Source organism: Cryptosporidium ryanae (genome assembly GCF_009792415.1).
Source record: "Cryptosporidium ryanae isolate 45019 chromosome Unknown contig_5, whole genome shotgun sequence".
Lineage (NCBI taxonomy): Eukaryota > Apicomplexa > Conoidasida > Eucoccidiorida > Cryptosporidiidae > Cryptosporidium > Cryptosporidium ryanae.
The window spans coordinates 443,912-461,993 of record NW_027125531.1 but is presented as its reverse complement, the minus strand read 5'-3'; the positions used below and the strand labels follow the sequence as shown (position 1 = coordinate 461,993).

At 30.6% G+C, this 18,082-nt stretch overlaps 8 protein-coding genes across 8 annotated transcripts; 4 read left to right on the top strand and 4 right to left on the bottom strand.

The window, feature by feature from the left end:
- Window positions 1-150: 150 nt before the first annotated feature.
- FG386_002682 (membrane associated protein) lies at window positions 151-2,817 on the top strand (the record flags this gene model as incomplete). The annotated part of the gene is made up of 1 exon (XM_067342131.1): window positions 151-2,817. The coding sequence occupies one exon, from the start codon at window positions 151-153 to the stop codon at window positions 2,815-2,817; it is 2,667 nt and encodes an 888-aa protein (XP_067197736.1).
- Window positions 2,818-2,939: 122 nt separating this feature from the next.
- On the bottom strand, window positions 2,940-3,626 carry FG386_002681 (uncharacterized protein; the record flags this gene model as incomplete). Its single annotated transcript, XM_067342130.1, has 1 exon — window positions 2,940-3,626. One exon carries the CDS (start codon window positions 3,624-3,626, stop codon window positions 2,940-2,942), a length of 687 nt encoding a protein of 228 aa, XP_067197735.1.
- A 365-nt stretch (window positions 3,627-3,991) lies between these two features.
- Window positions 3,992-4,858, top strand: FG386_002680 (uncharacterized protein; the record flags this gene model as incomplete). Its single annotated transcript, XM_067342129.1, has 1 exon — window positions 3,992-4,858. The coding sequence occupies one exon, from the start codon at window positions 3,992-3,994 to the stop codon at window positions 4,856-4,858; it is 867 nt and encodes a 288-aa protein (XP_067197734.1).
- Window positions 4,859-4,934: 76 nt separating this feature from the next.
- Window positions 4,935-8,729, bottom strand: FG386_002679 (Smc ABC ATpase; the record flags this gene model as incomplete). The annotated part of the gene is made up of 1 exon (XM_067342128.1): window positions 4,935-8,729. One exon carries the CDS (start codon window positions 8,727-8,729, stop codon window positions 4,935-4,937), a length of 3,795 nt encoding a protein of 1,264 aa, XP_067197733.1.
- Window positions 8,730-9,409: 680 nt separating this feature from the next.
- FG386_002678 (uncharacterized protein) lies at window positions 9,410-11,443 on the top strand (the record flags this gene model as incomplete). The annotated part of the gene is made up of 1 exon (XM_067342127.1): window positions 9,410-11,443. One exon carries the CDS (start codon window positions 9,410-9,412, stop codon window positions 11,441-11,443), a length of 2,034 nt encoding a protein of 677 aa, XP_067197732.1.
- A 1,469-nt stretch (window positions 11,444-12,912) lies between these two features.
- Window positions 12,913-13,347, top strand: FG386_002677 (uncharacterized protein; the record flags this gene model as incomplete). Its single annotated transcript, XM_067342126.1, has 1 exon — window positions 12,913-13,347. One exon carries the CDS (start codon window positions 12,913-12,915, stop codon window positions 13,345-13,347), a length of 435 nt encoding a protein of 144 aa, XP_067197731.1.
- Window positions 13,348-13,539: 192 nt separating this feature from the next.
- On the bottom strand, window positions 13,540-14,760 carry FG386_002676 (glutathione S-transferase; the record flags this gene model as incomplete). Its single annotated transcript, XM_067342125.1, has 1 exon — window positions 13,540-14,760. One exon carries the CDS (start codon window positions 14,758-14,760, stop codon window positions 13,540-13,542), a length of 1,221 nt encoding a protein of 406 aa, XP_067197730.1.
- Window positions 14,761-14,960: 200 nt separating this feature from the next.
- Window positions 14,961-16,790, bottom strand: FG386_002675 (uncharacterized protein; the record flags this gene model as incomplete). Its single annotated transcript, XM_067342124.1, has 1 exon — window positions 14,961-16,790. The coding sequence occupies one exon, from the start codon at window positions 16,788-16,790 to the stop codon at window positions 14,961-14,963; it is 1,830 nt and encodes a 609-aa protein (XP_067197729.1).
- Window positions 16,791-18,082: the final 1,292 nt, after the last annotated feature.

The window sequence follows — 18,082 nt, the reverse complement described above, 5'->3', positions numbered from 1 at the left end:
AGAGTAGGCTTTGTCTTACGATCTACTGAGATTCATCCTGTGTTCTAAAGATGTGTTTTTATGTAATTTTTTGTAGCGGGGTCGCAATATAATGCACACCGTGTGTAAGTAGTTAATTTTTAAAAGAGGTCGAAGTTTTTAAAAAATGTGATGGTGCTAAAAAATAAGTTGTTTTTATTGATAATTTGGTCTTTCATTGTCTTTCATTCATCAGTTTATGATAGGGAAACATGTATTTTAATAAGTTTGTTGTTTACAAAAACTCAATATTCTTCAGAATCAATTTACAGTTTAAATGAATATACTGAGACTTCTGATATACCAAATAACGATGTTGGAACTTCAAATTCAGATGAATCAAAATCAGAAAATATTGAAGAAACTGTTTTTGAGCTTAGTGAAGTCACTTCAGTGAAGTCGCATAAAAATAACGAAAATAAAAGTGAATTGAATGAAAAACAATATAATGCAAGACACTATAAATATAACTCACCTAAGCAGGTGGAACTGTCCATTATTAAACCATTTAAATTGATAAAAAAGCCTTTAGTTGACAAACTAGATCCAAATGAATTTGCTTTTATGGTAAGACCAAATGAAAGAATGCTCGGGATTGAGAAATTTGTTATTGATGAAATTGAACAAACTAATGTTCTTTTTTTTAATATCAGTGCTGGTAGTTCTCAACTTGAAGGCGAAGGGTCTATAAAAAATTTCAAATTTCAAAAATATGGTCATTATTCGTTCCCAGGGTTAGTAGAAGATGAAGTTGTATCGGAAGAACTGTATTTACGTACAATTCCATTTGGAAGGTATGTTCCACTTTTTATTGAGGTAAGGAGTTCTGCATATAATGCAGCTCTACACGGTATATATAAAAGAGAAGACTCTCTACAATTAACAAATAAAGAAAATAGGTTTTCATGGTATTACGAACCCATAAATAGACCTGTTTTTAAAAGAATATCCTCCGAACCTAACTTGTTTATTTTTTTTCTCAATTATCCAATGGAGAGATGGTGTATTGGTGATACCTGGCCAATAGAAAATCCAAAGGTAAATGTTGGGCAAATATATGCAGAATTAATTGGAAGACCATACTCACCTACATACTCAAGAGGTTGGTACGTTTACCCGAGAAAATATGGTGCTCACGATATCATTCCTTATATAGAACTAGATCCAAGTACACCACTTAGAAATCCATTACCTGTTGAAGTTCCAAAGGGTATGGAAAATAAACGTATACTTGTATTTGATAAGGATTTTATAGTTGATGAAGCAAGACCATTTACGTTCATTCCGCCAGAATCACAAATAATGGAACATGTTCCTCTTGTTGAGTCACCAGACAACACAAAGGTTTTCTCCGGTTGCCCAAATAAATACTTAAACAAGTTTACCGGGATTGTTAAATATAACACTCCAACATGTATTCCACCACTTCGAGGTGTGCTTGATGTTGTTTTAAATGGGGCGAATGGTTATTTTCAAAATGCAATCTATAGTTGGGAAGGTTTTTTTAAGAACAGGCCTTATTTCGTTCAGAGAGGACCATTGAGAAATTACGAAGTGACACTACAAAGTTCAATAGTTGAATATCCAGGAAATTCACAATATTTATGGGCATTAGAAGAAGGTGAAAATGCGATTTGTTGGTTTATTTCAAGACAATTGGGAAATACTAACCCGAGTCAAGTGTTAGCTGTCTGGCGCAGACCAAAGGAATCACGCATAAAATCACCTATTGATTGGCCTGCTGAAAAGGGCATTGAACTAGAACCAGACGGATGGTCATTCATTAAACCTCCTTTTAAAAAAAAACATTTTCGTGAAATTCCAATAGGTGACTATTACAATGAAAAGATTTTTGTTAGAATAAATGGTCTCACACCCAAACATGTAAAAATGGTTGTATCTGGAGGTCCTGAAGATGTAAATGGTGATTATTTACATATTGGAGAATATTTAGGCTTTCCATTTTTCAGACAAAAAAGAAATAAAAAAAAAAATCACCCAGGATATGTATTATTTCGTGGAATAGTTGTATCTAGATCAAAAGATACCTGGGTAATAGGCTCTACTCTTGGAAGTATCAACGGTATAAGAGCATATGCTGTTGACTACACTGATTCAAGCTATTCCTATGAATTCGCTGGCAGAGCAGGACTTAATTATCTTGGTGGGACAAGATGGCCACATCAAATTCCAATAAAATCGTGGAGGATTTGGGCTCCTGTTGATGATAGTATTAAAATAAATATTTATAATAAGGAGCTTAGAGGAAGGAATTCAGAAGAAATTGCTAAAAATATTGAATTTTTTTGGAGAATTTATGAATCGTTATACATTACAATGGAGTATCTAGACCCCAATAAACTCTTTAGACAAAATTTATCTCCAGTTTTGGGATTTACATTAGGGACCGAAAAATCAGTAGACCAAATTCTGAATACTTACTCTGTTGATATAAGCGATGTAAATAATGAGCCCAAAAGTGAAGAAAGTTCAACTATTGAGGAAAATAAAGCAAGAGATCAGATTATTGTGTTAAATGAGCTTAATAATGATGTACTAAACCCTAGTTTTGATGAAATAGAGATATCTTTTTCAGATGAAGCAAAATCAAAGGAAAAAGGTAGTATCTTTATAGGGATTATTGGAATTGCTGTCTCAATAGTATTTGGAGTTGTTCTTTGGGTTATTATTAAAATTAATTGTTTAAAGCACACTAAAGAAGATAATCAAGACTCTATATTGGGTGACGGTAACAAAATAGATAATCCGAGGATGGTTTACTACTCAAGAATTAGTTAGTAGGCACCTAGTTTCTGTTTATCTGGGCAACTTGAATTCTTTATGTATACCCTATTAATTTTATATTTCCAAGTAATGATATTCTATCTAGAATTGTTTATCTTCAAGTCGGCTTTAATAGATTAAAGAGACGTGTCATCATTACTTGTATAATAGCCTGTAACTGATTCTTTGTAATCACTTACTTTTGATGAAGATGACTGATCTCCACTGTCTTCAAAACTACTTATCTTTGTGGAACTTGGATTAGCTTGCTGATTTTCTGAATCAGATGGCACAGACCCTTCTTCAAATACTCCAGTTGCATCAAGTTCATTTGTTAGCTCTTCTGATTTATTTTCGAGTGACTCTTGAACCATATCCTCACTCTTTTTGGATTTCTTTTTTCTAAACCTATTTAAAATGCCTCTGCGTTTTTTTAATGGCTTTTTTTTTTGTCTTTTAGCTTTTTTCTTAGCCTTACGTTTAGCTTTCTTTTTATTATACCACCTTGCAATCATATTAAATATCGGAATGCGTTTCCTCACTAACTTTACTTTGACTTTCTTTCCATCTTTCGTGACATACTTATCAATCGTAACTTCCTTTTTAAATAAATCAAAAAAAATATTATTTTTAACAGGAAGAGGAGAGGCTCCTTCAGGTCTTAGATGTGAGTTGTTATTACCCACATTTTCTCCTGCACTTATTTCAGACTCATGGCTTAAAGTATCAATTTCTGAGCCGGTTAAAAAAATAGGGTGAAGGTAAATAAACAAAATAAAGAGCAAGCATTTCAACTTTGATACTGCAATTAAATTATTATTCATAAAATCTCTAGACTACAAAGTGATTCCAATACATGTCCGTGCAAGATTCATGTAAAATTATATGAAATTAACTCATTTTAATGTTCAACTAAAACAAAGATCTAATATTTAACCGCTCAAGTTTACATTAACAATTAATGTTTTATTCCCTATTTCAAAAAAAAAATACGGGAGTTGTGAAAAGGAATATCTAGACTGTTTAAAGTGAAACATTAAAAAGAGAATATAATTATTGTTTTATTGCCTTTTCTAATTAAAAATAGCGTAATATACCGAGTTTGTTGATTATGTCATCAATGAGTTGATTGGCGGGTTTTTTGTGGATGTTACTACTTGTAAGCAAGTATTATAGACTTTGCTATATAATGGATGAATTAAGAGTAAAACTAGATAGACACAATGAAATAGCAAAAGAAAGATATGTTCATGCTTTAAATTTAGAGAGGGCAAGACACCTTGATAGTATTTCTGAAAAGGCAGAAAAGTTAAGGCGTTTATATAAAACTAGACTTGAGGAGGATCTTCGTTCATTCATTATTGTTCATGGAGAGCAAAAGAATAAATCTACACGTTTTCCAATTGAAAGTAAAAATAGAGGTATTAATCATATTGTGAAATTATCTGAAAAAAGTAAACTCTTGCAAAACAATGAAAGTTCTAAAATGCAGATCAATACATCTTACATGCCAACACTGGCATGGCCTGCATCACTAAGGTCAAAAGGAAAATTTAATATTTGCTCATTATTTTATACTTTGGAGACGTGTGTCCCTCTTTCTACATCACAGATAGGCGGAGGTATTACTACCAAGGCTGACAAAAAAAATGATGAAATTGATCTCAAAAAATTAGCGCTGAATAGTTCATACAAGGGCACAAACAATCAAAAGAGTACTAACACAATTACAAAAGTACAGGCTAATTCTATGTTACATTCTAATAGCTCTTTAGTAAACGTAAAGAGACAAAAGTTATTTGCGAAATATGGCCCACCATTTACCTGGATTAAAGGCCAGACAAAAACAACTTTATGTCACAAATCACCTTCAACGAGTTCGGAAGTTTCCACACCTAAATCACAATTTTTCACCGAGATTCCGGAACAACCAAGTATTTATCCATTAGAATTACAGATTGAGAACAATACAAATAATGGAAACGATATAAGTGAATTTATTAGAAAGACGCTAAGAATGCAGAAGATGTTGGAAGTACTGATTGGGGATGAATAAAATCATTTGTATATTTATCAAACAAATATAAGATTTTAAATAGATGTTTTTTATCTAAAATTTGATTTTTGTATATCTAATTCTTAATAAATTGAATAATACGTATATCCTCTGGATAATTTTCTTTAATAAATTGTACAATTTCATTGTGTGGAGTTACAAATATTACTTGACGTTCGTTTCCTGATTTCTCAATAGAACAAATTTTTTGAAATTCAATAAACGACTGGATCATTATCATTCTTCTCACATCATCCATATAAACGTCCGGTTCATCAAAAAGGTGAAAAGGTGAGGAATTGCTTTGTGAAAGTGAAAGTAATAATGATATTCCTATGCTACTACTCTCACCACCACTTAGTGATTGTACCTCCCTGTTCATAATCTGTGTATATGCATCTTTGTTTAATTCTTTTGCGACAATTTCCGCATTACCTGTACCAGTCTCTTTCCTGGTAATAGCGGTATCTGGAATCACACAGATATTGAGGGTTGATTTATCATGATCAAATTTAAGATGTGGTTTCATCGTGTTCGACCAGAAAAGTGAAAAGTAGTGCTTGAAGTTTGCGTTTATAACTTTTCCCGATTGAATGTGGCTCTGCTTAAGTTGTTCAATCCTTTTATCGAGTATTTTTTTGTTTGTTTCTAACAATTTAACCTCATCATCTAATTCACGTTTATTATCTTTTAATTCCATCTTTTTCTTCTCATACTTCATAGTTATCTCCTTTTTTAGAGAGCATAAACAATTTACATCAATTGGAAGTTTGTCAACAAATGTATTTGCACATTTAGAATAATTAATGTGCAGCAAATTCTTCTGCATGCCTAGTTTATCTCTCCATGAATTAATTAATTTAACGTCAGGATACTTACAATCACTTATTTTCGCTTCTCCAATCCAATTGAAATATTTAAGGGTCGACATTAAATCCAATTTATTGTTTTCATTTAATGAATTTGCATCATTTTTTGATTTAATTGTTTCTAGTTCACTTTTTATTTCATTTATTTGTGAGTCAACTGTATTTATTTCATTTTCTATATTTAATTCCTTCTCTTTTATCGAAGGTATTTCACAGATCAACGAACTCTTCCTGTTTATCAACGATTTAATTTTATTGTTAAATTCAGACAATCTATTGTTTCCAGATTCTATTAGAGCTCTTGTTTCTCTTATCTCGTTGTCTTTATCTATTTTAATTTTTGTCTCATTAATAATCTTTTCGTTATATTCAATAATAGAGTTTGACCACTGCTCAATTTGGTTTTCAATGTTTTTAATTTCAAGTAAAGTCTTATTTTCATCATGAAACTTTTCTCTGTTAAATTTCTCTGTTTCAATTTTTATTTGATCAATTTCCATTGAAATAGAGTGTTCTTCCATAGATATACTGTTTAGATTCATTTCCAAGTTATAGAGTTCGATATTTAAACTATGTAATTCGCTTCTAATATCTTTGATATAAGATTCTAAAAATGTAGTTCTAGTGTTTATATCACTGTTTCTTATTTTTAAACTCTGAATCTCTTGATTATTTATTGTCAAAATATTTTTGTAAATCGAAATTTGTCCCAGATATTCCTGCTTTTTCAAAGTTATTGTATTTATATTCTTAGAATTATTCTTAAAACCACAACTATTGTTTATGGCGTGATCTTTACCTAATTCTGAAACTTTTAAAATTGTAAAATGTGATTTATATTTAAAATCATAAATTTCCGGTGCTACAACTATTCCACCACGTCTATACCTGTATGAATTGCTCCCCAGTGAATAAGCCCTTTTGATATAAAGATTATAATCATATATTAGTTCCATTTCTAAGTCATTGTAGAAAATGAACGTTGCTTCAATTTGTGTGATATCTACCAAGAAGTTAAAGACTTCGTCATTGTTTATTTCAAGTAAGTCAATTGCAGCGAGCCCAACCTTCGGATATTTTTTCCTTATTATGGACAAATCGTATCTTTTTTGTTGGAATTGAGATCTAATGAATATTATTGTAGGATCCATCAGAACTCCATTTTTTCTAAATGATTCAAGTAGCAAATTTTTATCTTTTGAACTTCCGACAATCCAATACTTGTAATTCTTTCTAATTAAATACTTGCTCCCAAAATCTTGCCTCTCAAGTTTTCCACCAACAATTTCATCAAGTTTATATATTAAACTATCACTTCCAGATAAATTTGTTCCTGCAAATAAATGAAGTGCAATTGGACCAGCTATAAGAGCACTTTTGTTGATATTTTCGCACTCTAATATAACGCTGTTATGAACTTCCTTTGAATATCCAAATATCTCTACAAAATCTAATTCTGAATAATTATCATATACTGTATTGTAATAACTACTCAGTAGAGTATTATCTCCCGAAAATTTATTCAATTTTGAATCAATTGAAATGGAATAAGTGTTTTTATTATCATTACTCTGAATAGTATGATTCAAACTCCTTAATTGATCTGATATTTTATCGAGAGACAAGCTATTTTTATCTATTTCAACAATTAATTCATTTATTCTGATATTATTTTCTTCTTTTTCATTAACTATTTCATCATACTCTTTCTCACTCTCACCCAAAAGTTCGGTACGAGAAAAAATGTTCAATTTAATTTGTGATATGTCGGCCAATAAATTTTTTTTTTCTTTCGTTTTGAGATCAAGTTTTTTCTCAAGTGAAGCCTTTGATATAAAAAATTCGTTAACTAAGTCTTCTGGATGGTGTTCGTTTAGTGTTGATTCAATCGATTTTTTTTTGTCTGATATTATTTCTCTCGCTCTTTGTATTTGATCTTTCAATTCATCACTTCTAGAAGTGTAAACCACTATTTTATCCGAAATTCTTGAAAATTCTCTAAGTAAATTTTCGAGTTTTACAGAAATACATTCCTGGTCCTTTTTAATAACATCTAACTCTGACTTTATTTTTGCATGTTCATATTCTATGTTAGATAGTTCAGATTGTAGTTTCTCTGGATTCACTTTTGATTTTTGGGAATACAACTCTGATTTTAAAGACTCCAAGTCGCTGATAGATCGAAGTAATTTTTCCATAGAGGCCAGTGTGTAAATACTATTTAAATTATTCTCATGGAATACTAGAATTTCATATTCATTTGAAATATCTAATACTTTCTTGAGGTCACTTATTTCCCGTTCAAATTCTTTAACTTTGGATTTTAAGTTTTGTGAAATTAATTCTGCTTTCTCAAGGTAAAACTGTTCTTCTGATAAATGCTTCCAAGATAGATCAAATAGATGAGCTCTCTGGAAAAATTCATATAGTGACTTCGATGAACTTTGTTCTCTAATCAAATATTTCGAATCATTCTGAGTAAGTAATGTAATAGGATTATTAATAATAATATTTGAAAATTCACGAAAATGTATTAAATGCTTCTTTGCTTCTTGGGACTTATAATTTGGTGAACCGATTTTTGATCCTCGAAAGGTATAAGTAGAATTTCCTTTCAAATAAATAACACGCTCAACAATTACTTCATCACCAAAAAGATCAGGTAAGTATCCAACCTGAAACTCAGTTCCGCTATTCGAAAAGTAAACACGAATTATACCTTTTGATGCCCCAATCCTTATGTATTTCGCTAAATTTGAATCCTTACCTGCCTTTCTTCCGTTCCAACCACAAAGAAGAGCTATACCTGATACCAAACTACTCTTGCCACTACCGTTTCCACCAGTTATTAGATTTACTCCTGAAGACATTGAGATATCGAGGAATTCATGCCCACCGATATCTTGAAGCACTACTCTCTTAATCTGTCCTGTTCGCCATTTCGGATTAGTATCTTCAAAGACTTCACCGAGAAGTACATCTTTATTCTTAGCGCTTTTCATTTACCATTATTTAAAATTAGATAACATCTCACAATTCAGAAGCAAAAATTAACTTAAGATCAAGACACAGTTCGATAGTCGCGAAATTTACAAACAAAAACGCATGTCCGGTACACTTAGTAATCTAAGAAACCCGCGTGGGTTTAGAAATTTAAGGTAAAAAGTGCACCCACGCGGGATCGAACCGCGGACCTTACGGTTATTAGCCGTACGCTCTAACCAGCTGAGCTATGGGTGCCGGACACTGGTGACCACTTTTTTATCCTCTTAATAATTATCTGTAAATCATCGCAGAATCGTTGTTATTAATATATCATTCAACACATGAAGAATGCTAAACGAAATAAAGCATTTATAATAAAATTTGCAAGCACATTACTTCTTTTATATATGTTTCTGACCATCTTTTAGAAAAGATTAGAAAATAAATTGGGGAATAATAAAGAACACGAAACATTATTTCATTTGTTATTACTTCAACTCATGAATAAACTATTATTTAGTATGTTTTAAGTTTTATTTCTGCAAAACATGCAGTCAATATCATTTTAAACTAATAATTATCGCGGCCTCGTTGATACGACAAGACATCAACAATGATCTACATAGAATAATTGAAAGGATAAAGGTACCGCAATTGATGTAATTTTGCGATTATATCGCTTTGTCTTTCCTAGAAAATGAAATTTGTTGATAAACTTGAAAGGTTCGAAAAAACAAAATGGGGTGGAAAGTTTGTAGATTATGGATACCTTACCAAGCTTTTAGATAATTCTTATTTCAAATTTGTTGATCTAGCAAATTGCGAAAAATCCCTAGTTGTCGAGTCAAAGAATTTAGATTCTCTTTCTGGTATTCCATATAAGGCACTTGAAAAAGATTCATCTAACCAACTTGATTTTGCGTTGGAGAAGTTTCATTTATCTCTTTTAGAAAATATCGATAAGGTAATTCAACATTTTAATCAAATTAAACAAAATAATGTTGACCACTTCGAAAGTATCTCTAAGTTGCTGAATGATAGTACAAGTACATGTGCTTCAAAAGTTCATATACCTCTCTTACTTTTGAATGTTTTGAAGGCATTTGAGGATTTGCAGGATTATATAATTGTTAATCGTCTTGCGGTTTCAAAAATATGTTATAGGCGCAATGAGTTATTCGAACCTTTTCTGAATAACTTACCAGATACTAATAAATTTACGTCACGATTTGATAACATCAAAATAGATGAAAGTATTCGTGATAAAGTTATTAGTTTGTATATTATATCTAAGGGGGCAGTTGGTACAACAAAGAATACAGATACTTCAAAAAACAAAGCTGATGAAAATCCAAATACCAGTATTTTAATAAAACAAATTGATTCTAGCAAGATTTTATTGAAATCGAATATTTATGAACTTGAGGCAATGATGGAGCATATCACAAGAACTAAAAGAACACTGGATCAATCCTTATTTCAACCCAACTTTAGAATGTCATTTCTTATTGGTATTTGTTTTGTCTTATTATTGAATCTATTTGTTATATGTAGGCTTCCAGTAGTTAACAGTGAATACAGCATTCAAGGTACTCTGGCAATTTTTCCTATATTTAGGCTCTTTCTTATGGCGATATTAGTTGTATGGGGCTCTGGAGTTTCTATTGCTATCATGGATTATTATAACGTAAATTATAAATACATGATTGGTATAGATCCAGATTGTATGGTAACTCCAACAACTATATTTTCATTTGCTGCTCTTCAAACAAGTGTTTGGATTGTTATTTTTACAATGTTCATTTCTGACTATCGCCTTGGAATTTCTATCTTCACATACTTCAATATTTCTCAATATCCTCTTTGGATATACCCTGTTATTTTAATGACAACTCAATTTATTATTCTGTTTATCCCAAGTAAAACTTTTACCTTCGAGTATAGGAAAGCAGTTTTATACTCTATCATAGAAGTTTTCAGTCATGGGCTTATACCTAAAGTAGTAAATGTTTCACTCAGGGCTAATATAGTGGGCGATATATTTACAACATTATCAAAACCTTTTGGAGATATAGAATACACTATTGCATTCTTTGTTTTTGTTGTGAAAAATCATGGTAATATCCTACCAAAGTCGCTTTTTGTATTTCTATCAGATTATAGATGGATGCAGACGATTGCACTTGCACTTCCATATGAAATTCGTTTCTTTCAATGTGGAATGCGCTATTTAACTGACAAATCTCCGAGTAGGAATAATCACCTGTATAATATGGGTAAGTATTTGACAGGTCTCGCTATTGCAGTAGTTGCTACTGTTCCATGGGCTACTGTGACATCAATGTCACCATACACTATCAGGTTCCTCTGGTTTACTTGTTATATTGTTGGTACGATATACATGTTTTCGTGGGATATTTATATGGATTGGGGATTGATGCAGAACAGAATTTCATTTCTCAGATCTAAGTCAATGTATCCAAACTGGTACTACTATTTTGTTGCTTTTTATAACTTAATAGGTAGACTAACTTGGGCTATTACACTGATTCCAATAACAATAATAGATGACATACAAATTAATGCGGCGATAATAAACTTGTGTGTCGCAACTATTGAAATAATTAGGAGGACTCTATGGTGCACAATTAGGCTTGAGTGGGAACAAGTGCACTTGAATTCAAGACAACCGGCAAATTTGTGGGTTGACAATAATAAAAAAATTTACTAAATTTAAGTTCACTTGTCAAAATTTCCTAATAGATTATTTCTTAATTTCTTGCTTCTCCTAACGTAACTGCATGTTTACGGTCCCATTGTCTTTAATACTAGGTGCACCTCTGTGAAAAAACTTGTCCTTGCCCTCAAAGGATCGAAGATGTGAGGAGGGACAACTATCCTTTTCTTACAGACTAGTCCAAATATTGTCACAAACCACCAGGCAATGCTTGCAATTATCAACGTTATCTGTAGACCAGTTGCATTGCATTCTGGTAAAAAACTGAATTGGATAAATAAAGTGTTTATTTGGCAAAATGTGAAAATGTGGATCAATCTTATCCATGTCGGTAAGTATTTTACTATTACCCCCATTGTTTGAATCGAAAAGGTCAAATTAACAAACGTTTGACACGTTCTAAATATGAAATATTGAAATACTTTTATAAGAAAAAACTTTCAAAAAACTTACGACTCCACCACTGAATATGCAATACACATTGAAACGAATGATATTCCTTCAACTAACCATAGTGACACAATTCCAAGTATATTTGAACTTGCACTGCAAGCAATTTGAGTATTTATCTTCGGTGAGTAATTTGAAAAAAAGAACTGTAAAGTTATCGATCCTATTATTAAGGAAATACCTGACCAAAAAAAATAGGATACAAAACTAGAGAAGTCAAAAAAAATAACATTTTTTTCAAATAATTAAAACTTACGAAATTCCTGAAAGGTTATTTAGAAGAAAGTAGAATGTGTTTGATATATTTGGTTCATTTGTATTCGAATCCATCCCAAAGCTTATTATTTAATTCCTACATGTATCCTATTTTGCTTTTGCGGTAAATAAACTTTTCTTGAAACATATATATTCTTTGACAAAATGAAAATAAAAATTAATGAATGGAAAGGTAAAGTTTAAACATTCATCATCCTATACAAAATTATTTGATTTTTTGTTGTCCTTATAAATTTATTCTACAATATAAAAACTGACATTCCTTTTTTAAGAATTTGGCAAATATTCTATTTCTCAAAACTTTGGAAATGAGCATATTTGTATGAAGACGGTTATACCTGGTGAACCAATTCAAACAGAACCTAATTACATTAGGTAAGTTTTTCTTATCTGATTTGTTTCTATAATTATCTTTTCAGGGGTCATGGAACATTTGAAGCTTCAAACTCAAAATTGATTTCTACAACTTGTGGATTCTACGAGAACCTAAATAAGTTGATATATACAAAACCCCTAGGTGGGAGATACTCAGGTGAAGTTGGTGACATTGTTGTTGGGAGAGTAGTTGAAGTAAGTTTTGCGGAATCTCACTATGAACCAACATTTAACATTGTTAGATTTCGAATAAAAAATGGTACATAGACATTTGTTCGAACCAATACGCGCAGCTATCACTAGCCGCTGTTAATCTCCCTGGTTCAGTCCAAAGGAGACGTACGGAGGAAGACTCACTGTACATGAAATCAATTCTGGATGAAGGTGATGTGATTTGTACAGAAGTACAACGTGTGCAGAACGAAGGTATTTGTCAGCTTCATACCAGAAGTGCTAAATATGGAAAGTTGGTAAATGGTCTACTTGTTAAGGTTCCAAATAAGTTAATTCAGAGGCAAACACAACATGTAATTAAGCTTAAATATGGTATTCAGCTAATTTTAGGGTTAAATGGATACATTTGGATCTCACTACCTTTTGAGCAATCTCATACCGATACAATAAATTATTCATCCAATTCTGTTAAGTCTGAGGTTGTTAATTCTTCTTCTAGAGAAATCATTGTTACAATTGCATTCATAATAAAGTTGTTTGGTTCTAACAATTTACAGCTAATACCTGATCGTATTTGCATGGTGTTTGACCATATAAAAGCGTTGAATATGTCATTTAAGTAAGTTTTATTCTGTTCAATTGATAATCTAACTTCTTCAGTGACCTTTTTTCATTAGATAATCCAGAAAAACTTTTAAATATCATTAATAAGTAAAAATTTTAATTATACGGGTTTTTATTTTCTTGTTTTTAATAGTTAGACATTATTACTTATCCTTACTAAAGTTTATGTTTAATATCGACAATTGTATTAATCAATTCCAAATTCTAAAACTTGGACTAGGACTTGACCTAGATTGTATAGGTGAGGGAATGTTGTTAAAATAACAATTTCCATTGATTTGATGCATCCACGCTTGTGGTGCATGAAACTGAGGTTGTAAGCCGAAACTATTGCTTGGAGATATTCTATGTAAATTATTTATATGATTAATAGGCTGGTGGAGGAATCTAATTCCTGCAGTTGCTTGTCCAAATATTTGATTAGGAGGTTGCTGAAAAATTGGTGGCAAGAATCTCGAAGATTGGTTATTTCCTACCTCTTTTTTAAAAAAATGATTGGTATGTTCCATTATTGGGAAAGAATTTTTTTGAGTAATTAAATCCCCAATATTACTTTCACTTTCTATATTAACAAGAAAATATTTGCCCTTTATCCATTGTTCAATCAGTGGTAGTGATGAAATAGATTCGAATAGGATTTTTAGTCTCGGAAACCTATGAATTATAGAATTTTCTGGTATCATTGTTGTTCTATTAAATTGGTTATTTTCATCTATTTCAACGAGCGATATGTCGTCAAATAGTATAGAGAACAAAATAAAGTCGCAAATCATCGGTCTATTACTATCTGCAATAAAAATACCACTATCACCTATACATGTTATCAAGGTTTCAAATTCATAATAAAATTGTTCTCTCAGTAATTTGTAATTTGAAAGTGAATTTGTTTCTTCTATGTAACTTTTAGCAGAAACGCCAGTATTGCTTCCTGGTATTAGTTCCATTATTATATCTCTCCATCTAGAGCAACGGAGAATTATGTCATCTATCACAAAGTCTACATAGTAATTTCTTCCATACTCACCAAGTTTTTTAGCCAAATATCTTAAGCACGGGATTTCATCAAACAAAACTAAATCACCCAATTTTATTATTGGAAGATCACCTAGAGGAACCCTCGATGAATCTATATATGAAGGAATAGGTTTCTCCTCGTCAAGTGGGACATTTACAAATCGATGTCTAACTTGCTTACCCAATAAGAAAAACCTTATTGAACCTCCATTTCCTACGAAAATGTCGTGTTCAAACGTAATTACGGTTAATTCACCTATATCACGAACTGGTAAGACAACTCTTACTGCCGATCTTGATGGGATCATAATCCTGTTACTAGTAAGCCTAAATGGAATAATTGTCTTTGACATGGAAATAGATCTGGGTGAACTTATTTCGTTACCTTCGTTTATCATGTTTGAGTTATATTTATTACGGAAATCGATATTGTTTTCCTTAATTATGTGATTTAGAAAAAAAAGTTAGATAATTTATTACTACCAGATTTAAATCTAGAACTAATTTTACAAGACTTTTTAAAAAAAAAGTGTGGAGTACTAGATACAAATATCTGCAGTGAAAGTGTGGCAAATTCAACAATGTGTTATTTTTTAATCTACTCCCTCGAAAAGCTACGATTTTTCCTCCTTTTCTCCCCTTTTGAACAATACATCGATCTATTGGTTTCTAAACAAGATTCTAATTTGTTAAACTCACTATTCTTTGATATGTCCAGTTCATCCCCTGAATTATAGTAGTCAATGATTACTGAGCCCTTTTCTATAGGTTTTGAATTACTTAATAAATGCAAATCATTTGTTGGCCCTTTCTTTTCTACATCAAAAGATTCAAAATACAGTTCGTTCAATTTTTTAGCTCGCTCCTCTTCATATGACTTTACCTTCTCTCTGAGTTTAGTTGTTAGCCCATTGAGGCCTATAGCAGTAAAGAAATTAATTGAGAATCTAATTCTGGACAAATTTTCGCTGGGAAAAATACCTTCAATATGCGGAATAACTGCTTCTGAATTAAGTTTCCGGTCCAAACTTTGAATTCCCATATTTTCAAAAAGCTCTATAAATAATATCTTAATAAAAATCCTAGATGAAGATGCAGTTTCCTGTTCAGAAAGTGTGATGATTTCAAGTACATCCCAAGGTATTGCATCTTTACTTAATAAATAAGAAAAAAGCTTTGTAACTTGTCTAAGTTTATTCGTCTCTAATCTATGAGCTGTTTCATAATTCAATGTAAATAGTTTTGTAAATGATGACTTGTATTCATCACGTAACTTGCAAAGTCTCTCAGCGGCAAGAGCGAAAAACTTTTGGTATGTTCTTTCCATTGAGCAACATTCAAGCAACATACTTGATACTTGGTCAATTAATTTATCGTGAACATCAAGTTTTAAAAGCCTATGTGTGCATTCCTCAAAACTTAGACTGTTCATAATACAAAGATAAATTTGCTTCCTCAATACTGATACCTCTTTATCGGAAAAATCTATAAGTGAATCTCGAAAGAAAATATCCACATTTTCTCGAGTTCTTTCATTTTCAGCTAATCCAGAAACCATTTCATTCGAAAATTCTTCCCATAATTTGTTTTCTTTCTCAAATATTTCGTGGTCAACTTCAGTGAAATAGTCAAGATTTTCTTGTAAGTCCAATTCATCGTCTAAAATATCTATAAAATGTGTTATCTGGTCGTTTGTGTCTATAAATTCATTTGCATTAATAGATCCACTACTTTTTATAAAATTCCTACGCCTTCTTCTTAACAGGTCTTGAATTAAAAATTGAGTTCTTTTTTTAATCTTTCCTTCTTGAAGTATTACTCTAAGCTCATTTAAAACCTTGGTTAGCCCTTCTTGGCAAAACTCAAGCAAAAATTCACCACATTCTTGAATAAAACAAACACAAAGCTCTATAGAACTATCCGTAAATTTTTCTGTTAAGAAAAGACATATTTGAAGTCCTGTAAGTTCATGTAATACTCTCAAACTAATTAATTGTGCAAGAAACAAAATGGTGCACTTACAAACTAATATATCAGAAATTTCAAATGATTTTTTAAATTGATTTATTAATCTCCTTACCAATAAAGATCCAAAATCTGGTATGTTACAGTTCAATATAGCAGATAAGCAACTAATAACGGGAGTATAAAATTGGCTTGATAGTTGTGCTTTAATAATACAATTAGCTAAAATTCCCCTACCTCTAACTATGTTATTTTTAAGAATGCTTATTAGAACTTGTTCTATATTAGAGAAATTCAATTTGTTTATTTCACCTTTTATATCCTTTTCAAGCTTTTTCCAAAATTTTTCCTGAATTACACGATTATTCGTAAACATAGCTTTCTCTCTCTTCCTTTTTTTAAATGGGGGAACGTAATATAACTCAGGTGCAGCCTCATTTTTTATCTCAAACTTTGGTTTCATCTCACAATCAAAATAAAATAACGAGACTATTTCCTGAAAAAAGGAAATTTGCAGGTCTATCCATTCAATCCATCATTTTTTTATCGATCATTGCAACTTTAATATAGAAAGCGCTAAAAATCTAGAATGTGAATGTCAATGATAAAGCTATGTAAAAAAAAATGAGAATTATTGTAGTTGTTTTACTTTTATTTACAGAAATTTCATCATAATATAAATACTATAATGTTATGAAATATGGTATATATACATATTATTTTCAACATAATTCAAAGAATATTATTAAAAAACATTGACCGTTTAAAATATAAATGGTAAATTTTACTATTATTTTTTTTTTTTTTTGCTTTTCCCATTAAAAATGTTAGAATTTTTCGCATCAGAATTTTTTTTCTTCTGTTATTCAATAATATTGAGCAAAGTCTTTTATTTAGAATTACGTAAAAGTTTTATTAATTTGTGAAAAATATATTGAATGTACTATTTTAATAATTGAGTTTGTTAATTAAATTTAATAGAGGGAAAATTAACAGAACTCATAGAAGATCAAATATAAAAAGTAAAGACTTAATTTTTTTGTCTACATATTTATTATAAATTAATTATTATGGGATGAATCACAATATATCGGGCTGTTAGCTAATTTTGTTATTCTACATTTAAATTTTATTCAATAAAATCTTTTTTTTTTTCTTTTTTGCCATTTTCCATAATGATTACATTGTATTTTGTTTTGATTGAATACGTATAAATATCGTAATATTAATGAGAAATTTAATATAAACCTATTTTTGTCTATCTAGCATTCGTATTTTGATTTTTGGATTTATTTTCTTTCTTTATAAATTAAATAACAAAAAATGATTAATTATCGATTTCATTATACTATTTTAATTTACTGTCATAATTATCAAAATTTCAATGTATGTCGAAGCTTGTGTACTTTTCTTTAACTGCAATGCTTTGATATATCGGGTTTTTTACATCACTGAGCTTTTTATTTTGCCTTAAAATTTCTAAACAATGAACTTAAAATAAATGTACATGCATAATAATAATTAATATTTTGTTAATTCATCTAAAATACCTTAATAAAAAAACTCCCAGTAACTCTTTTACGATTTGTATCCCTCTCTTTATATTAAATTGGTATATTTACGGTGAAAACTTTTAAAAACCAAACATCAATTAACATTCTTCCCTTCATATTAATGATGATTTTGACAATTATTATATTTTAATATCTTTTACAGCTATATTTAATTCAATAAATATCTTCGCATAAAACCTAG